General features: G+C 44.0%; 4 protein-coding genes across 5 annotated transcripts in view; all 4 read left to right on the forward strand.

Annotated features, from left to right (window-relative positions):
• The window catches only part of SDR39U1 (short chain dehydrogenase/reductase family 39U member 1), a 226,905-nt gene that overhangs the window by 105,666 nt on the left and 99,971 nt on the right, over positions 1 to 21,268 (forward strand). The gene's annotated exons all lie outside the window — the stretch shown is intronic.
• On the forward strand, positions 604 to 5,772 carry LOC128398984 (olfactory receptor 2D2-like). The gene is made up of 2 exons (XM_053360244.1): positions 604 to 653; positions 4,815 to 5,772. The coding sequence occupies exons 1-2, from the start codon at positions 604 to 606 to the stop codon at positions 5,770 to 5,772; spliced, it is 1,008 nt and encodes a 335-aa protein (XP_053216219.1).
• LOC128398986 (olfactory receptor 2D3-like) lies at positions 13,300 to 14,241 on the forward strand. Its single transcript, XM_053360245.1, has one exon. The coding sequence runs from the start codon at positions 13,300 to 13,302 to the stop codon at positions 14,239 to 14,241; it is 942 nt and encodes a 313-aa protein (XP_053216220.1).
• LOC128399757 (olfactory receptor 2D3-like) lies at positions 19,598 to 20,707 on the forward strand. Its single transcript, XM_053361475.1, has one exon. It carries the CDS (start codon positions 19,598 to 19,600, stop codon positions 20,540 to 20,542), a length of 945 nt encoding a protein of 314 aa, XP_053217450.1. The 3' UTR covers positions 20,543 to 20,707.

Below are 21,268 nucleotides of genomic sequence, written 5' to 3' on the forward strand. Positions count from 1 at the left end.
TAGGTTGGAGGTTCATCAAGTATCTGGCCAGGTACTTGAAGAAGCATATCAGAAGGAGAGCAAGATTTTTTCTGTGGTCTATCTGTGGTCCATCTCCAGGTAAAGGATCCTAGTTCACAGGATAGAGAAGGACAACCACCTGATGAACTGCAAACATACATATAACTTTTTCTTTAGGATGGGAGGCAGGGAAAACATGCATTTTCCTGTTTGAGATTAATCTAGATGTTCATAGCACTGATTGTTTGGACCTTGTGTCAGTCCTAGACTAACCTGCCCCACTTGCTCAGAGCAGGGAGGCACAGTACTGATTGGCTGGGCCATGTGTTGATCAATTTCCCTCACAACCAACTTGATTTCAGAAAGGTTAGCAGAAGCAAACTGCAAGTAAACCACAAGGCATTAGACTACCGAGTGCCCTGCAACAGGCAGTCTTTCCAAGCAGCACAGAGCTGCCCTCCCTCAGCAGAAGCCCCTTAAGGAGAGATGCAGCAAGTTCCTCCTTGAGATTACTGACAATTCCTTTGATTGTTCAACGTCTCACGCTAAGGCAGCTGACTGGAACCCCCTCAGCTATCATTTACAGTTGTACATACCAGTGACATGGATAACTATTTGGGGGTTGCTGAAAAACAACAAAGAGAAGAGCAGTGGTAAGATCATGTTCTTCAATTTAGAAATGGGATATTATTATTTTGTGTGTGTGCACGTGTGCACGTGTGTGTGTGTGTGTGTGTGTGTGTGAATGTAGCCTATTTTATTGTTTTAATGGATATTGTGAAGAAGGGCTACATACATACAATGGTGATCTCCCTTAAAACATCTATTTTATCCCAGTAAACTATTCTCTCCAGGGGTGTCAACTGGAATAAAATATTGGGGAGGGGAGGTAAGCTCCACCCTTCATAATTCATCACATGACACGGTTTATACACACTATTTGAATGGCAATGCCCATCAACTTAGGGCTTGTTGTTGTTTAGTCGTTTAGTCGTGTCCGACTCTTCGTGACCCCATGGACCAGAGCACGCCAGGCACTCCTGTCTTCCACTGCCTCCCGCAGTTTGGTCAGACTCATGTTTGTAGCTTCGAGAACACTGTCCAACCATCTCATCCTCTGTCGTCCCCTTCTCCTTGTGCCCTCCATCTTTCCCAACATCAGAGTCTTTTCTAGGGAGTCTTCTCTTCTCATGAGGTGGCCAAAGTATTGGAGCCTCAGCTTCAGGATCTGTCCTTCCAGTGAGCACTCAGGGCTGATTTCCTTAAGAATGGATAGGTTTGATCTTTTTGCAGTCCATGGGACTCTCAAGAGTCTCCTCCAGCACCATAATTCAAAAGCATCAATTCTTCGGCAATCAGCCTTCTTGATGGTCCAGCTCTCACTTCCATACATCACTACTGGGAAAACCATGGCTTTAACTATACGGACCTTTGTTGGCAAGGTGATGTCTCTGCTTTTTAAGATGCTGTCTAGGTTTGCCATCACCTTTCTCCCAAGGAGCAGGCGTCTTTTAATTTCGTGACTGCTGTCACCATCTGCAGTGATCATGGAGCCCCAAAAAGTAAAATCTCTCACTGCCTCCATTTCTTCCCCTTCTATTTGCCAGGAGGTGATGGGACCAGTGGCCATGATCTTCGTTTTTTTGATGTTGAGCTTCATACCATATTTTGCGCTCTCCTCTTTCACCCTCATTAAAAGGTTCTTTAATTCCTCCTCACTTTCTGCCATCAAGGTTGTGTCATCTGCATATCTGAGGTTGTTGATATTTCTTCCGGTGATTTTAATTCCTGCTTGGGATTCATCCAGTCCAGCCTTTCACATGATGAATTCTGCATATAAGTTAAATAAGCAGGGAGACAATATACAGCCTTGTCGTACTCCTTTCCCAATTTTGAACCAATCAGTTGTTCCATATCCAGTTCTAACTGTAGCTTCTTGTCCCACATAGAGATTTCTCAGGAGACAGATGAGGTGATCAGGCACCCCCATTTCTTTAAGAACTTGCCATAGTTTGCTGTGGTCGACACAGTCAAAGGCTTTTGCATAGTCAATGAAGCAGAAGTAGATGTCTTTCTGGAACTCTCTAGCTTTCTCCATAATCCAGCGCATGTTTGCAATTTGGTCTCTGGTTCCTCTGCCCCTTTGAAATCCAGCTTGCACTTCTGGGAGTTCTCGGTCCACATACTGCTTAAGCCTTCCTTGTAGAATTTTAAGCATAACCTTGCTAGCGTGTGAAATGAGTGCAATTGTGCGGTAGTTGGAGCATTCTTTGGCACTTCCCTTCTTTGGGATTGGGATGTAGAATGATCTTCTCCAATCCTCTGGCCACTGCTGAGTTTTCCAAATTTGCTGGCATATTGAATGTAGCACCTTGACAGCATCATCATTTAAAATTTTAAATAGTTCAGCTGGAATACCATCACTTCCACTGGCCTTGTTATTAGCAGTGCTTTCTAAGGCCCATTTGACTTCACTCTCCAGGATGTCTGGCTCAAGGTCAGCAACCACACTACCTGGGGTGTACGAGACATCTTTCTGGTATTATTCCTCTGTGTATTCTTGCCACCTCTTCTTGATGTCTTATGATTTTGTTAGGTCCTTTCCACTTTTGTCTTTTATTATGGTAATCTTTGCACGAAATGTTCCTTTCATATCTCCAATTTTCTTGAACAGATCTCTGGTTTTCCCCATTCTATTGTTTTCCTCTATTTCTTTGCATTGCTCGTTTAAGAAGGCCTTCTTGTCTCTCCTTGCTATTTTTTGGAAATCTGCATTCAATTTCCTGTATCTTTCACTATCTCCCTCGCAGTTTGCTTGCCTTCTCTCCCCTGCTATTTGTAAGGCCTCGTTGGACAGCCACTTTGCTTTCTTGCATTTCTTTTTCATTGGGATGGTTTTAGTTGCTGCCTCCTGTATAATGTTACGAGCCTCCACCCATAGTTCTTCAGGCACTCTGTCCACCAAATCTAAATCCTTAAACCTGTTCCTCACTTCCACTGTGTATTCATAAGGGATTTGACTTAGATTGTATCTTACCGGCCCAGTGGTTTTTCCTACTTTCTTCAGTTTAAGCTTGAATTTTGCTATAAGAAACTGATTATCTGAGCCACAGTCAGCTCCAGGTCTTGTTTTTGCTGACTGTATAGAGCTTCTCCATCTTTGGCTGCAGAGAATATAATCAATCTGATTTTGATGCTGCCCGTCTGGTGATGTCCATGTGTAGAGTCGTCTCTTGTGTTGTTGGAAAAGAGTGTTTGTGATGACCAGCTTGTTCTCTTGGCAGAACTCTATTAGCCTTTGCCCTGCTTTGTTTTGAATTCCAAGGCCAAACTTGCCAGTTGTTCCTTTTATCTCTTGACTCCCTACTTTAGCATTCCAAACCCCTATAATGAGAAGAACATCCTTCTTTGGTGTCATTTCTATAAGGTGTTGTAAGTCTTCATAGAATTGGTCAATTTCGGTTTCTTCTGCACCAGTGGTTGGTGCATAAACTTGGATTACTGTGATGTTAAAAGGTCTTCCTTGGATTCGCATCGAGATCATTCTATCATTTTTGAGATTGCATCCCAGTACAGCTTTCACCACTCTTTTGTTGACTATGAGGGCCACTCCATTTCTTTTACGGGATTCTTGCCCACAGTAGTAGATGTGATGGTCATCCGAACTGAATTCGCCCATTCCCGTCCATTTTAGTTCACTGATGCCCAAGATGTCAATATTTATTCTTGCCATCTAATTTTTGACCACATCCAACTTACCAAGGTTCATGGTTCTTACATTCCAGGTTCCTATGCAATATTTTTCTTTACAGCATTGGACTTTCCTTTCACTTCCAGGCATATCCGCAACTGAGCGTCCTTTTGGCTTTGACCCAGCCGCTTCATCAGCTCTGAATCTACTTGTACTTGTCCTCCGCTCTTCCTCAGTAGCATGTTGGACGCCTTCCGACCTGAGGGGCTCATCTTCCAGCATCATAACTTTTATATGCCTGTTGCCTTTGTCCATGGAGTTTTCTTGGCAGGGATACTGGAGTGGCTTGCAGGTTCCTGCTCCAGGTGCATCACATTTGGTCAAAACTCTCCACTATGACCTGTCCATCTTGGGTGGCTCTGCACGGCATAGCTCATAGCTTCTCTGAGTTATTCAAGCCCCTTCGCCGCAGCAAGGCAGTGATCCATGAAGGGGCAACTTAGGGCAGGCATAGGCAAACTCGGCCCTCCAGATGTTTTGGTACTACAACTCCCATCATCCCTAGCTAACAGGACCAGTGGTCAGGGTTGATGGGAGTTGTAGTCCCAAAACATCTGGAGGACCAAGTTTGCCTATGACTGACTTAGGGGGTCCCAGTCCCCTCAAATATTTTATTGGGGGAGCCGAATGGGCCTCGGCCCCTAGGAGTTGGCACCTATTATTTTTTTTTTAAAATGAATTTATATACTGCCCTATACCTGGAGGTCTCAGGGCAATTCACAGGACAAAATCAAAATATAAAACCACAAAAACTCTGATGTGAAACCATGGTTTGAACTATATTTGCCAACTATGGCCTGTATGACTCAATGATAAGCAGTGTGTGTTACCTGGTAGCCTTTCTTATTTGAAAGTGACACACAAATGGAGTGAATATCTCTCTATTCATGCCCTGTGGGAAGCTTTTCATCTGTTTGGAATGAGACAATTGTGCACTTGCAGTCTCGGATTAGCTCGTTCTGGGATCAATCCGATATTGTGATGAGTGGAACATAGCTTGTTTGAGAAATGCCCCATTTCCTGAGCGTACTGCTGCTCTTTCACTGTTTCCATTTCTCTGCAGGGAAAAGATCAGAATAGGTGATGAGAACTTGACCTCTGTCAAATATTTTATATTGATGGGATTCACCAATGACCGAAGGACACAGATTCTACTCTTTGTGGTCATCTTCATCATCTACTCCCTCACCATTATGGGGAACCTGGTGATCATTATGCTTGTGTGGGCCAACTCTTCCCTCCACACGCCCATGTACTTCTTCCTGACAAACCTTTCGGGCCTGGAGATCTGTTATGTCACCACCACGTTGCCCCAGATGCTGGCTCACCTCCTGTCTGGCAATGGTTCCATCTCCTTCACATGCTGCATGACACAGATGTACATCACATTGGCCCTGGGTGGCACTGAATGTCTTCTTCTCAGTGCCATGGCCTATGACCGCTGCTTAGCTATCTGCCATCCTCTATTATATGTCAGTATCATGGGCTGGGGGCGTCAAGTCCTGCTTGCCTCGCTCTGTTGGGCAGGTGGCTTCCTCCTTGCTTCCATAAACGTGGGGAGCACCCTTGGCCTCCCCTTCTGCCATGCCAACCACATCAACCACTTCTTTTGTGAGCTGCCGGTGGTGCTGAAACTTTCATGTGCCGACACACACCTCACAGAGGCTTTCATATTCTTGGCATCAGTAGCATTGCTATTAATTCCTCTGACAATTATCCTTATATCCTATGGGCTTGTTCTCTCCTCAGTATTGCAAATGAGATCCTCCACTGGACTGCGCAAGGCCCTCTCCACATGTGGCTCCCACCTGATCGTGGTCACCTTGTTCTATAGCACCGTCATCTCTATGTACATGATTCCACGGTCGTGTTCAACTTCTGATCGTGACAAGAAAATTGCTGTCTTTTACATTGTGGTCACCCCTTTGCTTAATCCTATCATTTATACTCTGCGGAACAAGGATATTCATGGTGCAACAGCCAAGGCACTGAGAAGACTGGCCATTTTGAAAAAGAGTTGAGAGTTGCCTACTCGTGTGAATAATGTGCAAATGTTGCTCAAACTTCACGATTTTTTGCATTGTCTGCAAAAAGTTACTTTTTTGTCTATGACGAGGAGCTGCTTCTGGTTCACGAACAGGCAAGAGAGTTCTAAAACAAGTTTATTTAACTTTTTTATTATATTTCTACCCTGACTTTCCTCCAAAGAATACAAGGTGTTATATTGCATAATACAAGAATATTTAATGTTTTTGATATTATACAACAATAACACAACATATTATATTAGGAAAGATCACAATAAAATAAGGTGGGGGGATGGGAGGAAAAAAGAGGGAAAAGACAAATACTGTTATCATTCGTTTTCTAATGAAGTTCAATAAACTGAGTGTAGCATGCAATCTCAAAGCCTCCCAGCAATGCATATGGATTTATATTTTCCTGCACCTTACTACCCCAATATACAATAATAATAATTTTTTTTTCAACAAACTGATCATAATCCTGTCTGCCTTCTCTCACTTGAATCATATTGGTCAATTGGTCACATACTTTATTTAGCCAGTTGTCTCCTGTATGAAACACTGGAGATTTTTCTAGTGACAGGTGAATGTTGTGTGAGTTGCACTCATTAAGTAAAGAGGCATCTGCCTGCCACCCATTAAAACTGAATCTTTGACACAGACTAGCAAAAGAGTTAACAAGCTGACTTCAGTCTTGTGGTTCAGTGGAGTGAAGTAGGGGAATCAGCAAAGGAGGGAGATTTCAGGATGTGGCTGGGGGGACAGTAGGTAAGATGTTCATAAGACTAGGTAGTGCAGCAGAAGACTAGAGTACAGCACTGGTGACCCTCAAGCATGGGCGATGGATGAGGTCCTCCAGGGAGCTATTGGTTTTCTTGAGGAAAACCCACCTTTTGCATGCTCAGACCCTGAGATCTCCCCCCTAAATAAATTCACGATGGTGGTGCAGCTGGGCAAGAACGATTTGCCGGAAGCTCCTGCTTGAGCCTGCGGACCCGCATGCAGGAGGACTTGGAAGAGTTGAAGGCAGCTCTTGCTGGACTCAAAACTTTTTGGTCGCAGTTGCTGAAGCGACGTGTGTGGTGTGGTACCCGATGCCCAGCTGCCACCGAGAGGGCCAGGAGGCACTTCCAGAGTGCTGTGGTCAAGAAGGTTCTGGCCTTGGGCGGGACGGTGATCCGTCACCAGGGCATTACCTTCTGTGATGCATCCCTTTACAGGCTTGATGGTGTTCATCTGTCTGTAATTGGGAATGATTTGTGGCTGAGATCCATGTCAGCGGGGATTGGTTACAGGTGTGAGTGGTTGGTGGCGAGCGCGGTGCTCGTGTGGTGGATAGGCTCTGGTTCAGGTGATAGGGATGGGAGAACGCTCTCGCCATCCCTATGTGACTTCACATAGGGATGGCGAGAGCGTTCTCCCATCCCTATCACCTGAACCAGAGCCTATCCACCACAAGAGCACCGCGCTCGCCACCAACCACTCACACCTGTTCCAGGGACTCGATGGTTTGGTTAACCCCTGAGAGGGGGTTGTGCCTGTGCCTGAGTCCAGGGGGACATCTGGGTGGTGGAGATAGCCTGTTCCTGGCTTTAGGCTTATCCAGGTGTTCACCCTAGGCTGATCTATGCTGGTGCCCTGGGTCAGCGCTACCTGCAACTGTGCAGGGAGCTAGTTGAACCAGAGCCTATGTAACCACTCATGTGTTGTAATCAATAAAGTTGTGGCAAAAATTCTGCCAAAAACCAAACCAAAATTTGAGTCTTGTCTGAATTTATTTAAGGGGAAGGTTTAAAGGTCTGAACACACAACAGGTCCAAATTATGCTTTTGTTTGGTGTATTTTTATGTGTGCCCAAAGGACTTTACAACTAAAAGGTGTGGAAACTCAACACCATATCTGTATTCTTTCCCCCATAATTGATTGAGTTCCTTCCATCTGTTGCTTCAGGAGAAGCTGGATTTTTGCAGGGCTGGATGACTGATTGGCCAGGACCTTGAGCTGGCTAGTAAGCCACCTCATGTTCCCCACATTTCTCCACTTCCCCAAGACAATGTGAATGTGCAAATGAGAGGTGGGGGAAAATCTTTATCTCTAAAGTGCCCAATGAACATTTAGTCAGATAACCATAACAAGCACTTGTGTGCATAGAGAGAAGACTATTGGAAGTATATCAGAGAAGAGATGCAAGCAGCTGCCATTCCAGAATCTGTGTTTCTGTATAAGAGAGAAGGCAGGAAGAGGCAGATCTTACTCCAAAGCAAGAGCCCTTTCACTGGCTCTCGTTCGTCTGCATGCAGCCCCAGCTGAGATTGTCTTCCATAAACACGGTTTTAACAATGAGTCCATAAGTGACTGTGGATTTCAGTTCTGGATCCTTACATCCTTCCACAGTGGGGACATTGGTTTCCGGGTGGAAATTGATCACGGTGTGGATTTGCCAAGCGTGGCTTCCTCTTGGCACGTTTTCCCCTTGTGTTCTGAGTTTGAGTGTCTTCAAAGCCCATTAACCACCATCCGTCCTCTAACCGCCTACAGACACTCACATAGGACATTCATTGGTTCTGTTTTAAAGGAGAGGTAGAACTGGGTATCATCTGCATACAGGTGAACACCCATCCCAACCCCCCTGATGATCTATCCAAACGGCTTCATATAGATGTTGAAAAGCATGGGGGAGAGGACAGAGCCCTGAGGCACTCCACAAGTGAACACCCAAGGATCCGAATACTCATCCCCCAACATCACTTTCTAGATGTGGTCCAGGAGGAAGGAGCAGAACCACTGCATAACAGTGCCTGCAGCTCCCAACTCCTCTAGACAATCCAGAAGGATACCATGCTCAATGGTATCAAAAGCCACTGAGAGATCCAGCAGAACAAGGAAATAGCTTTCTCCTCTGTTCCTAGGCTACTGAAGATCATCAACCATGGGAGAGATCACCAGAGGGTTTGGTATAAGTGGGATTGCACCAAAGGAGATGGGAGGAGGCATGGGAGTGAAAACAAGGGTGTGAAATGGGGCTACATAATGTAAGAGAGAACTGGCTCCAGAAATGGAGTTGGGATGGTGAAAAGTGAGCTTAGTAGGAAGCTCTAGGGCAGCGGTTCTCAACCTGTGGGTCCCCAGATGTTGTTGGACTACAACTCCCATCATCCCTGAGCTCTGGCCTTGCTAGCTAGGGGTGATAGGAGTTGTAGTTCAACAAGTAATGTTAGTTGCAGGGCTAAATGTGCGGCTCTGCTCCTGAGTGACTCCCAAATTGCTGTACACATGAATAGTGCACAAACATGGCTCATGAACAGGTATGGACGGGGAAAGTGATTGTGAGAGGAGATCCAGGGGAAAGCTGGGAAGATGGCTCCTAAAAGTGAGGGGTGTGGCTACCACCCCACGCAGGTAAGTACCGTATTTTTTGCTCTATAAGACGCACCAGACCACAAGACGCACCTAGTTTTTGGAGGAGGAAAACAAGAAAAAAAATATTCTGAATCTCAGAAGGCAGAACAGCAGTGAAAGCAGCAATCCCTCTTGCTGTTCTGGCTTCTGGGATAGCTGCGCAGCCTGCATTCACTCCATAAGACGCACACACATTTCCCCTTACTTTTTAGGAGGGAAAAAGTGAGTCTTATATAGCAAAAAATACGGTAATTTGTGGTGACTCTCTGTAGAATGTATTTTTGGAACGGTGGACCCCTCCCTCCCAGACTCATATATTACTATTTTATTTATATTAGGCATTATTCTCATTCATATTTGCTTTTGAATTGCTAAATTAGGTTAGCATATTTCTATTGTTTTGTTTGCATTGTACTGTTTCATATAATACTGTATGAATTCATTTTGTTTTCATACTTATTGATATTATGATTTTCCCTATACATTCCTAATATGAATGGTTATACTTATTGATCTGCTTTAGGCACAATTTTGCAGGAAAGTGGCATACAGATCAACGGATGAATGAATTGTGTGTTACATTCTTCATCACAACTTTCTGTGTTGAAAAGTTTGAAGAATGTTTCCCCCCTCCGCATTTTGCTATGTTAATTGCTTCGGGACCCAGAAGGCCCAAGAAGCAACAAGCTGTTAATGATCCACAGGAAACCACCAAGGGGATTGCAGAATCTGCAGAGTATCTGCAGAGTAAAATAAACATCTTTATTTTCTCACTGGGACCTCAGACCTTTGATAAATTGCAAGGAGGAAAAAGCAAGAATGGTGTTCGTCTTCTGATACCATAAATATAGGCAGATGGAGCAGGTGGTTTTGTCTAACCACGGAGATCTTCAAAAATTAGTTGGCGGAGCCCTATACAGGTAGCTTAAGTGTAAGAGCACATGTTTTACATGTCCAATGCATCTGGCATTAAAGGATCTCCGGTAATAAAAAGACATCTACCTGAGGTCATGGACAGCTGTTGCTAGCCTGAGATGGAAAGATTGCTAGGCTAGATTGCCTATTCATCCAATTCAGCAGAAAGCCATTTCTTTCCATCTCAGTCTTATAGACTATGGAACTCATTGGAAATGTGGACTGTCACATGCTTTTAGGGCGCATGGGGTGTTAGTGGAGGTGAGTTAGGGGAGGTGGGGGGACACGTCGTGTTCCTTCTGGGGTAGTTTGTCTACCTTTGGTCCCCACCCTGCACTCAGTTCCCACCTGTGGCTCCTAGAAGCTGTCACTGTCATGTGACAGTGGCTACAACCCAGGAATGGATTCAACTGGCTGGCTATAACAGATGAGGATAGCCGATGGGTCTCATACCCTCAGTGCATTAGGGGCTTCCCCTGCACTTGAAGACAGGCTCTGGTGGATTGAACATACAAGACCAATTGTGGGTCCAATGGTCAAGAAAACAAAGGAGGCGCAAATGGGGCTTGTCAACCTGGGAAGGCAGCTCATCTAGGGGAATGAAAACTCTGATCTAAACTGCCACTGCCTTTCTCATTCATGAGAAAGACTTCAGGAGTAAACCCCGAGGAACAATCTATATTCAATGCCTTGCAGGACATCTTTGAGAGAAGAAAAGGCTCAGGAGTAAACCCTGCAGAAATTTGGAGTAGAGTCCATATGACGGCTGGATGACCAGGTGCCTTGTATGCCTCTTTCTGGCGACTCCTGCAGCCTAGCTGGTGCTGAATGTATTGCTCTGCTTCCTTTGGACCACATCAACAAGGCCAAGAAAATTGGGGGTCTTCTAGTCTGGGCAGTCCAGGACCTCCATACACACTGCCTGGGCTTGTGCCCCAGGAGGTCTCTTTGGTGTTGCTAACACAGAAAAACCATGCAGGAAGCAGCAGTTGCGAGTTACCAGCCACAGCAGGTGCTGTGATTCTCCAGCAGTTTGACTTCACCCACGGAGGCACAAGAACAACACGAACAACATCCTTTTTGCTCTTTTAACTACAGTGTGAACACCCCTTTCATCAGAAGCCTAGATGTGATCACAAGCAGACTTTGGAATTCCCTACCCAGAGAGCTCCACTTTTACTTTTCCTTGATGCTTTTCTCGCATGGTGTACACACTTCCCTTTGTTGGATAGTCGTCAGTTGTTAGTAAGGTGAGACTAATGAATTTTTACTGCTCTTTTTACATTTTTGACTTCGCTTCCTTGTATCTTCTGTTATGTAATAACGTTTTCATGATTTATTACATTGTGATTGTATCTTTACTGTATTCTTTATGTATAGACATGTTGTTTTTGTTTCTTCATTAAACCACCTTGATCTTTTTGGAAAGGCAGGATATAAATGTTCCCCACTCCCAGTTTTGGTGGTTGGGATGAACTTGTGTTCTTTAGGTCAGGTGTGAAGAAACCTTTGGCCCTCCAGATGTTGCTGAACCATGACTCTCATCATCCCTGACCAATGGCCATGTTTTCTGGGGCTCATATAACTCAACAACATCTGGAGGGCCAAAAGTTCCCCACACTTGACCTAAGACAGAGAGGGAAGTAATATTGTCCAGGATGAGCCACACATCCTGTAGCTCTGGGGAAGCCAATGTAATGCCCTCCATTTGTTGGACTAGAACACCCAGCATTCCTGACCATTGGCCATGCTCACTAAGGCTGATGGGAACTGGAGCCCAGCAACATACGGAGGGCACCATGTTGGCTACCCCAACTGTAGGTGATATATATCAAAGAAGTTTTAGCTGAGAGCTATAAGTGATATCAAGTGGTGTCATGTGACTTCATCTATTACAGTGCTACCTCGGGTTAAGAACTTAATTTGTTCTGGAGGTCCATTCTTAACCTGAAACTGTTCTTAACCTGAGGTACCACTTTAGCTAATGGGACCTCTCGCTGCTGCTGCACGATTTCTGTTCTTATCCTGAAGCAAAGTTAGCAGAGTCTGTAACCTGAAGCATCTGTAACCTGAAGCGTCTGTAACCCGAGGTACCACTGTAGGTCTCTCTTATAGCAGACTGATTATTTCAGTCTTTCTTTTTAATTTGTTTTTCATGTTCTTAGGTTGGTACTGCTGTCTAAGAAATGTCTGGTGTAAATCCTGTTGTGAATCTCTGTCTGAAGGGTCAGGATAGATGCTGTTGTATTGCAGGACTTACCTGTAGACAATGGATTTTGTGGTGTGTTCTGGGTGGAAGCTGGATTCATAAAAATATTACAGACTTTCAATAAGAAAGTTTCCAATATAAAGTGGTCGTTACAGTGGTACCTTGGTTTTCAAACACCAAAAACCCGGAATTAAGTGTTCCGGTTTTCGAATGTTTTTCAGAAGCCGAACATCCAATGCGGCTGTCAGCTATTGTTTCGGGGGAACTGCACCAATCAGAAGCTGCGCTTTGGTTTTTGAACATTTCAGAAGTCAAACTGACATTCGGAACGGATTAGGTTTGGCGCTTTTGTTTTTGCTATTTATTTTGCAGTTTTGCCTTTGAGACTTTTTCAGTTAATTTGTTTTTGTGACTGTGTGAAACCCAGTTTAGCTACTGGTTGACTGATTGTGTGACTGTGGAAATGGATTTAAAAAACCACCCATCCAAACAATGACTATCATCAGTGCAGGTAAGAAAAAATTTTTTTTTTAATTTTTATCATCTATGTACGATACTGTCTTTCATTTTATGGATCGTTTGATAGTAAAATTCATGTTAAATTGCTGTTTTAGGGATTGTTTTTAAAAAATCTGGAACTGATTAATCCATTTTGCATTACTTTCTTTGGGAAAGCGCTCCTTGGTTTTGGAATGCTTTGGTTTTGGAATGGACTTCCGGAACAGATCAAGTTTGAGAACCAAGGTACCACTCTATAAGTCCATTACATAGTCTCACAATAGTATCTGTTTCCAGAAATTGCACCTGTTCTTTAAACTAGTACAGGCTCAGGTTGATAGTGGGGATGAATACTGTTGGTTCCTGGTGAAACCAAGTATGTGTTGGGAGAAAAAACTACACCATCTCTGGTTTGGTTTTGTTTTTTTAAGAAAATGACTGCATTCATCCTAACTTCTCCTTGCTTATTCTCTCTATCCATCAATGTAGGGGGAGAAGCCAGAATGGAGGCTGAGAACCTCACTTCTATTACTGAATTCATCTTGGTGGGACTCACCAGCCACCGCAAGACCCAGATTTTGCTCTTTGTGGTCGTCCTCAACATCTATTTGCTTACCATTGCGGGGAACCTGGTGATCATCATGCTTGTTCGGACTGACTCTCACCTCCACACACCCATGTACTTCTTCCTGACTCACCTTGCAGGGGTGGAGATATGTTATGTCACCAGCACTTTGCCCCAGATGCTGTTCAACCTCCTGACCAGAAATGGTGCCATTTCTTTAACATGTTGTGCACTCCAGATGCACCTGGTATTGACCCTGGGTGGCACTGAATGTGTTTTGCTAGGTGCCATGGCCTATGACCGTTACTTGGCCATTTGCCACCCCTTGCTTTATGCCATCCTCATGGGCAGGTGGCGCCAACTGCAACTGGCTTCAGTTTCCTGGCTGGTAGGCATCCTTCTTGCAACAATCAATGTGGGCTGCACTTTCAGCCACCTTTTCTGTGGCCCCAATCGTGTCAACCACTTCATCTGTGAACTACCTGTGGTGCTGAAACTTGCATGTGCCAACACTCACATCACTGAGTTTGTAGTTTTCATGACAGCTGCTATCATCCTCCTGGGCCCTCTTTCAGTTATTTTGACCTCATATGGGCTCATTTTGTCCACTGTACTGAAAATGCAGTCAAGCTCTGGCAGGCAAAAGGCCTTCTCAACATGCACCTCTCATTTGATGGTTGTCACCGTGTTTTATGGCACTGTCATCACTATGTACATGAGACCTGGGTTGGGCACAGCCTCTGATTTTGACAAGAAAATTGCAGTGTTTTATATTTTGGTCAGCCCCCTGCTCAATCCTATCATTTACACCCTTAGAAACAAGGATGTCCATAGGGCAGCAGCTAAGGTTCTGCAAAGATGGGGTTTGAAACACAAATGAGTATCACCAACTTGCTTAAGTGGTCATGTTGACTAGGAGCTGCCAGTTGCCTTTTGGGGCACATGGGACTATTTGCAAAATGGCGGAGCTGTCGGGTAAACCAATAAGACCACCTTATTGCCATTGCATTTGATTCACAGAAATTTTGGAATTGAAATGTGTGCCACTGCCTCTGTTTGCCAGATCCAGCTCTCAGCCCAGAGGAGTAGATTGGAATGGAAAGACTCAAATAGACCTTAATTACAGCTGGGGCAGAACTGATGACACAATCTAAGGATGGATCTGTATATCCAGCAAAATGAGATGGGGAATGGGATTTGGCTTATACTGGGTCAGTCCAATGGCCAATCTTTATGTATATGAGATCCTGGTCAGGGACAACTCCAAATCATGACAAGAAAATTGCCATCACTTCTCAACCCAATCATTTACACCCTGAGAAACAAGGATGTCCATGGGGTAGTGGCCAAAATGCTGAAAAGAGGGTCTTGGAAGAAAACAGTATGGCTGTTGATGTTCTGCTGATTTAGCTTCAATGTTATTCAAGGGATGCTTTGGTCTGATTCTTAAGTGTTGCATTAAAACAACGTATCAAACCTCTGTTCAGCCTTGAATTCCAGATAGTGGCCTCAGGTATGATGGCTTATATCCCAAGTTGGGGACCTTTTCTGGGATGATAGCATACTCCAACCTCTGCTCTTTGGGAAGTGTTGGGAAAAGAAGGGAAGGATATTAGCACAGTGGTAGTAGCTCATGTTTTCAACACACAAGTTCAACCCCGGGTATTTCCAGTCACAGCTGGAACCCTTGAGAGCTACTGCCAGTATGGCTTAGAGCAGCCTTCCCCAACCTACCACGCTTCCGATGTTTTGGAGTCCAAAACATAGATATGTTCTATCAACATATCCAATGGTAAGGGAATTGGAGAGCACCAGGTTTGGTAAAGCTTTCTGCAAAACTTCTCCCTGATGGATGTGGCAGTCCTTTAAATGCTATCTGTCAATCAGAGCATACCTGGCTGGGTCAAGAACCCTTAAAAGATGGACTGCTGCCAACACTGCCACTTGTCCCTCAACCTTCATCTGACAGGCAATGCTGCTTTTGTTTCTTGCGAGGAGACCAGTAGCCTGTTTGTAAGGCACTGCAATAGGATAGGTAGACATGAAGTAAATTGTTTTCTTTATATTCTTAAAGCATCATTCTCCCAATTCCCTTTTGGAACTTAATAAACTTCTTCACATTGACAGGTGTGGTTTTCTGTGTTTTTTGTCAGGCTTAAAGGGTCACTACCCTTTCACACAACTAGTATTTGGTTTCATACTTCATATCCACATCAGTGGGGAAAATCAAGCCAGGCATAAAATGTTATAGTTGCTGACTGGAAGTTAAGGGTTGTGCACTGATCAGAATGGAAAGTGTGGCTGTTATAAAAGTTTGGCAGGCACAAATGGTATTGAAAGCGGGACATATGTGATCACTCCAATAACCTCATGAACACAAATCATCATGGATGTGACATAAAATGATGTCTGGTAAGGCCCTAACTCTTAGCTTAATCTACCTCACTGGGTAGTTGGTAGTTCAAAAGAGATGAAAAGTATGAAAATGAGGCTGAAGATTCTGCCTGATTAGAAGAGAATCCTTATGGATAATGTATTTATTCCTCTTTATGCTCCTCCCCTATTTGCTAAGAAATTATTAAATATTTCTGTATATGAAAAACATAGGAAATGCACTGTGAATACTTTTCAGTATGCATGCAACATAATTTGCTTAAAAACAATGATCCTTACTCAAACGCTTTCCTGCTTTGGAATGTGCACAACCTCACTTGTAGGCTAAAAAAATGTAAATTACTGCCTTCCTTTATTTCCACCATCTTTGTTACCTGTTTCAAAGAGCCTTCTTCCATTTTTGTATGTTAACTGCTTGCAGCCCAAGAGAGAAGGGACTATTACAAATCCTGAAGAAATCTCCAAAGGAATCTGAGGAGTCTCTGTGGAGTAGACTCACAGTCTTCATTATTATACCGAATCCTCAGTCTCTTGATGTGTTCAAGGGGAAACAGCAACAACAGCCACCACCTAACACTTAGAATAAGCAGCTGAACAAGCCAGATGATTTTCATTCTCCCATTTAAAGCATTAAAAGCTGGGGGGGGGGGGCACCTGTCCAAATGGAAAGCAGGAGTTTAGTGGAAAGGCACATGCCTTGCAGGTCTAAGATCCCTAGCATCTCCTTTAAGTGGCAATAGGTCATCTGTCTGGAGATTGGCTGCCAGCCGAGATAGCCAATGCTAGACTTGAGCAGACACCTCACAGGTAGGGCAGTAGAAGATGCTTCAATCAAATTTGCAACACCACAGTTATTTGATGGACCAGTGATCTAACCTGATACAAAGCAGCTTTTCTCCCAACTCTAGAGTTCAGGGACTTTACTTTAAAAATCTGGGCATCACTATTTCCTTCCAACCTCTTCCCAGCGGAGACTCTAACAGACAACCAGCTAAGGGTCAGCAGCATCCCTGATGTATGTGCTACAGATGTTTGTGACTCCCAGTGTACTTAAAGTTCAGAGTATCTTCAGACAGTTCTTGCCACTTTAAAGCTAGTAAAATCTAGATTTTCCCTGCCTATTGGAGGGATTAGCCATGAGAAGTATGGCCACCACGATTGTGCCACAGGCATCCATTTCAAAGCAGCACAGAGAAGACCTCCACCAATAGCCCCTTGACACTGCAATATCCATCTTTGTGAACCTTCTATATGTGGCGTTAGAAGCTTGACCCTAACTCAGCCAACTGTTGTACGACTTAACATAAACTCACCACACCAGGAACACCTGGGAACAGCATGAAGGTAAGATTATATTCTGTTATTTTGAGGGGAGAAAAGAAACTCATTTCACTGTTTAAGATGAAATTTACCTGCTTGGTAGTACTATCTGCTTCAGAATTCTATGATTCTAGTCTGTTTTATATGATCTAGTTGAGATTCCTGCATTTCAGGGGGTTAGACTTTCGTTGTCCCTTCTAACTCTGCAATTCTATGATTCTTTGGTATGTCACTAATGTTAATATTTTCCACCTTGAAAGCTTGTTACTTTCAATTAGTGCTGAATGAAAGGGGGTGTATGTTTTGTTTGGACATGCAACTTTTCATCTTCCCTTTTGTTTTCACCTTCAGGAGGGTTCTAAAAATATATCCTTCTATTCAGTTTCTCAATTTTCACTTATTTTCACTTCTTGTGAGAGAGACAACGTGCCTCAGTGCAAATCTCAAGGAAATTAACTTTGGAATTTTCTCATATTCCTGTTTTGTTCTGACTTCTCTTTTTCCATGTGAGAAACTGGTGATTGGTGCCCATTAAGACTCTTAAGGCAAAAGGTAGGGAGGCCAATGGTATATGGAGCCAGGTATATGGAGCCAGGGCCAATGACAGGCAGAGCCAACTAATTCCAGTTTTGTTCCACCCTTCTCTCTTCTGCATTCAAAGAAGAAGCTGACAGGTGGTGCAAGTGGGCAGGCAGGCAGGTGCAGACTGGCTGAGGACAAAGGAAGGTAAGCTGAACCCTTGGTAGAATTGTTGAGTTGGAGGTACAGTTTGCCAAATGCTTTGGCACAGGTTTTCCCCCCAGCATTTCATGATAGGTCAGGGGTTGGACTAGATGACTGTTGTGGTAGGGTTGCCATATTTCTAGAAGTAAAATTCAGGACACAATTCTACCCTTTAAATCGGTGTTAGGGAACCTGTGGCCCTCCAGATAGACCCAGGCATGGGAGTAAAGGCTCTTCGGAATCTGAGAACTATAAAGGGGACAATGTAGCCATGAAATTAAATAAAACCCACAGAGACGTACAGTATATGTGCTAATGCTTGTCCCGGTACTTTAGTACTCGAAGCCCCATCACTATGGAAAGTGTGCTCAGGCAGCACATTATGAGAGTGGTGATAACACCCTTTTTCTTCCAAGCCACTGAATCAGCTTGTGTGTGTGTGCCCACCCACCCACCCACACACACACATCATATACATATATATGAATGAGTAGGCTATGAAGAGCAATCTTAGGTAAATCTACTCTAAGATAAGCACAACAGAGTTCAGCTTTAGAAAGGAAGAAACCAGGGACAGATGAAAACAGGAATTGGATTACCTAAATCTGGAGGGCCCCCCAAAATAAAAACTGTTAAGTGGCTACTCACACCTCACAGTGGAAAAAAGTAAAGGAAATACACCCCCCCCAAAAAGGACACATGTTTGCATTGGCGTTATATGCTGAATAAGTCTTGCCCATGTGAGCACTGGCTGCTGAATTCTGCACCATCTAAAGTTTCCAACCCATCTTCAGAGGCAGCCCCACATATAACATGTTGCAGTAATCTAACCTAGAGGTTACCAGAGCATAGATGGTAGAAGTTAGGCTATCACCTATCCCAGATAGGGACACAGCTGGGCCACCAGCTGAAGCTGATAAATGCACTCTGTGCCATGGAACATAATAGGCAGCTTAGAGGGGTTAAATCTAAAACAATTCCCAGTTATTTGGTTCCCATTTTTCAGGTTTTTTCTCCCTGCGAAAACAGGCAGCAGTCCTTCCTCCAGATCTCCACTGTCCATTATGGACTGATATTGTATCTAAACATTTTTGGTCTGTAACTTAAAATCTATACATCATCTTTGTTGACCTATTGCTGTTTCTTTATCTTCAATATTTCCCCCCATTCTTCATGTGCAGCGCTGAAACTAAGTGTACAGTCAAGTTTTGTTATAGGTGTCTTGTTTGTTATTATGTATTTTTGTTTATCCGAAATGTTTCAACTGAAATAATAAAAGGAGCAATGCTAGCCATGCCTACTCAGATGCAAGCTCTACAGAATAAAGTGGGAATTACTCCAAGGTAAGTGGGGTTGGGATTGCAGTCTAAATCTTTCTCTTCACATAATCAGCATCATGGTCCAAATTGTATTACATGGTACCTTGGTGCACGGAGCTTAAACTATCTAAATCATCATGCAAAAGAATAATACCTAAGAATATTTGAGAGTCAAATGGGGGGTGGTCCTCACAACTAAGAGCATTCACCTGCTATGTTGTTGTTGTTGTTGTTGTTGTTGTTGTTGTTGTTGTTGTTGTTGTTGTTGTTGTTTCAGTTTCAAATTATATACCACCCTTTATCCCAAGGATCCCAAGGCAGTGTACAACATTAAAAACACATTACAGAACATCAATGATAAAACATATTATTTAAAAGCATATTAGAACCTTCTGCTTTGTGGGAGAGATGATAGTTTATGGTTGTCCCATTGTGCCTGGTCTCTTACATTTGCCCTTTCTCTACAGGGAGGAGGCTAGAATGGAATCTGAGAACCTCACCTCCGTCACAGAGTTCATCTTGGTGGGGCTCTCCAACCACCGCAAGACACAGATTCTCCTCTTTGTGGTCATCCTCATATTCTACTCATTTACCTTTCTGGGGAACCTGGTTATCATCATGCTGGTGCTGGCTGACCCCCGCCTCCATACACCTATGTACTTCTTCCTGACTCAACTCTCTGGCCTGGAGATATGTTATGTCACCTGCACTGTGCCCCAGATGTTGGCTCATCTCTTGTCTGGGAATGGAGCTATCTCCTTTGCCCGTTGTGTGACCCAGATGTACCTTGGGCTGTCCCTGGGGAGCACTGAAGCTCTTCTGCTTGGTGCCATGGCTTATGACCGCTATGTGGCCATCTGCCAGCCCTTGGTCTACGCTGTTGCCATGGATAAGTGGCACCAGTTGCAGCTTTCCTCAGGCTCCTGGGCAGGTGGCTTCCTGCTCTCCCTGATGAATGTGGCTTGCACTCTTCGCTTCCCCTTCTGTGGCCCCAACCTCATTAATCACTTCTTTTGTGAGATGCCAGTAGTGTTGAAACTTGCATGTGCTGACACCCGTGTTACGGAGGCTGTCGTTTTTGGAGCAGCTGTGATTATCCTTCTAGTGCCCCTTTCTGTTATCCTGACCTCTTACGGACTCATTCTGTCTTCTGTGTTACAAATGAAGTCAGCTGCAGGTCGGAGCAAAGCTTTCTCTACATGTGCTTCCCACCTGGCAGTGGTCACCTTGTTCTATGGCACTGTTATTTCTATGTATATGAGACCCAGGTCAGGGACAACTCCAGACAGTGACAAGAAAATTGCTTTCTTCTACATTGTGGTCACCCCACTTCTCAACCCTATCATTTATACCTTGAGGAACAAGGATGTCCACGGGGCAGTGGCCAAATTGCTACAAAGAGTGTCTTGGAAGAAGAAAGGATGAATGTTGCCATCCTGCTTATTTGGCTTGGATGTTATTCAAGGGCTGAGAGGGATTGATTTTTACGTCTGGCATTCACATGTCATATCAATTCTCTGTTCAGCCTTGAAATCCAATTATCGGTCTGTTGGGCAAAGAAGGGAAAGATAGTAGTTCATGTTTTGCATACACAAGATTCCAGGTTCAGTCTCTGGTATTTCCAGTTACAGCTGGGTTCCTGTCTGGAACCATGGATTGCTACTGCCAGTATCGTGTAGAGAGCCTTCCCCAATGGCGTTTTGGAATCCAACTCCCATCAGCCTCAGCCAGAATGGCTGATGATTAGGAATGATGGCAGTTTAAGTCCAAAACATCTGGAGAATACCATGTTTGGGAAACCTTGTGCAGATGACAGATAGATAGGTAAATGATCAGACTCGGTGGAATAAGAAAAAAGGTTTATAATATTGCATAAAAAGTTTTTTTATAGCAAATTATTTGTAATAACAAGAGACTTAGAGGGAGGGGTGCACAATGTCATTGGTCCCAACACCTTTATCTCAAAGCTGGGCTATGAAGGATCCCCATCTGAAACAATGGAGAGCCATTACCAGTTAGTGTAGACGGTACAGAGTCTGATGAACCAATGTTCTGGCTTGGTATAGGGCAGCCTCTTATTTAATGGCCATCAAGAAGAGGCCATCAAGTCAAGGAGGCCTTAAAGTAAGGAAGACACTGGCATAAAAGAAG

The sequence above is a fragment of the Podarcis raffonei genome, chromosome 13, assembly GCF_027172205.1.
Source record: "Podarcis raffonei isolate rPodRaf1 chromosome 13, rPodRaf1.pri, whole genome shotgun sequence".
NCBI lineage: Eukaryota > Metazoa > Chordata > Lepidosauria > Squamata > Lacertidae > Podarcis > Podarcis raffonei.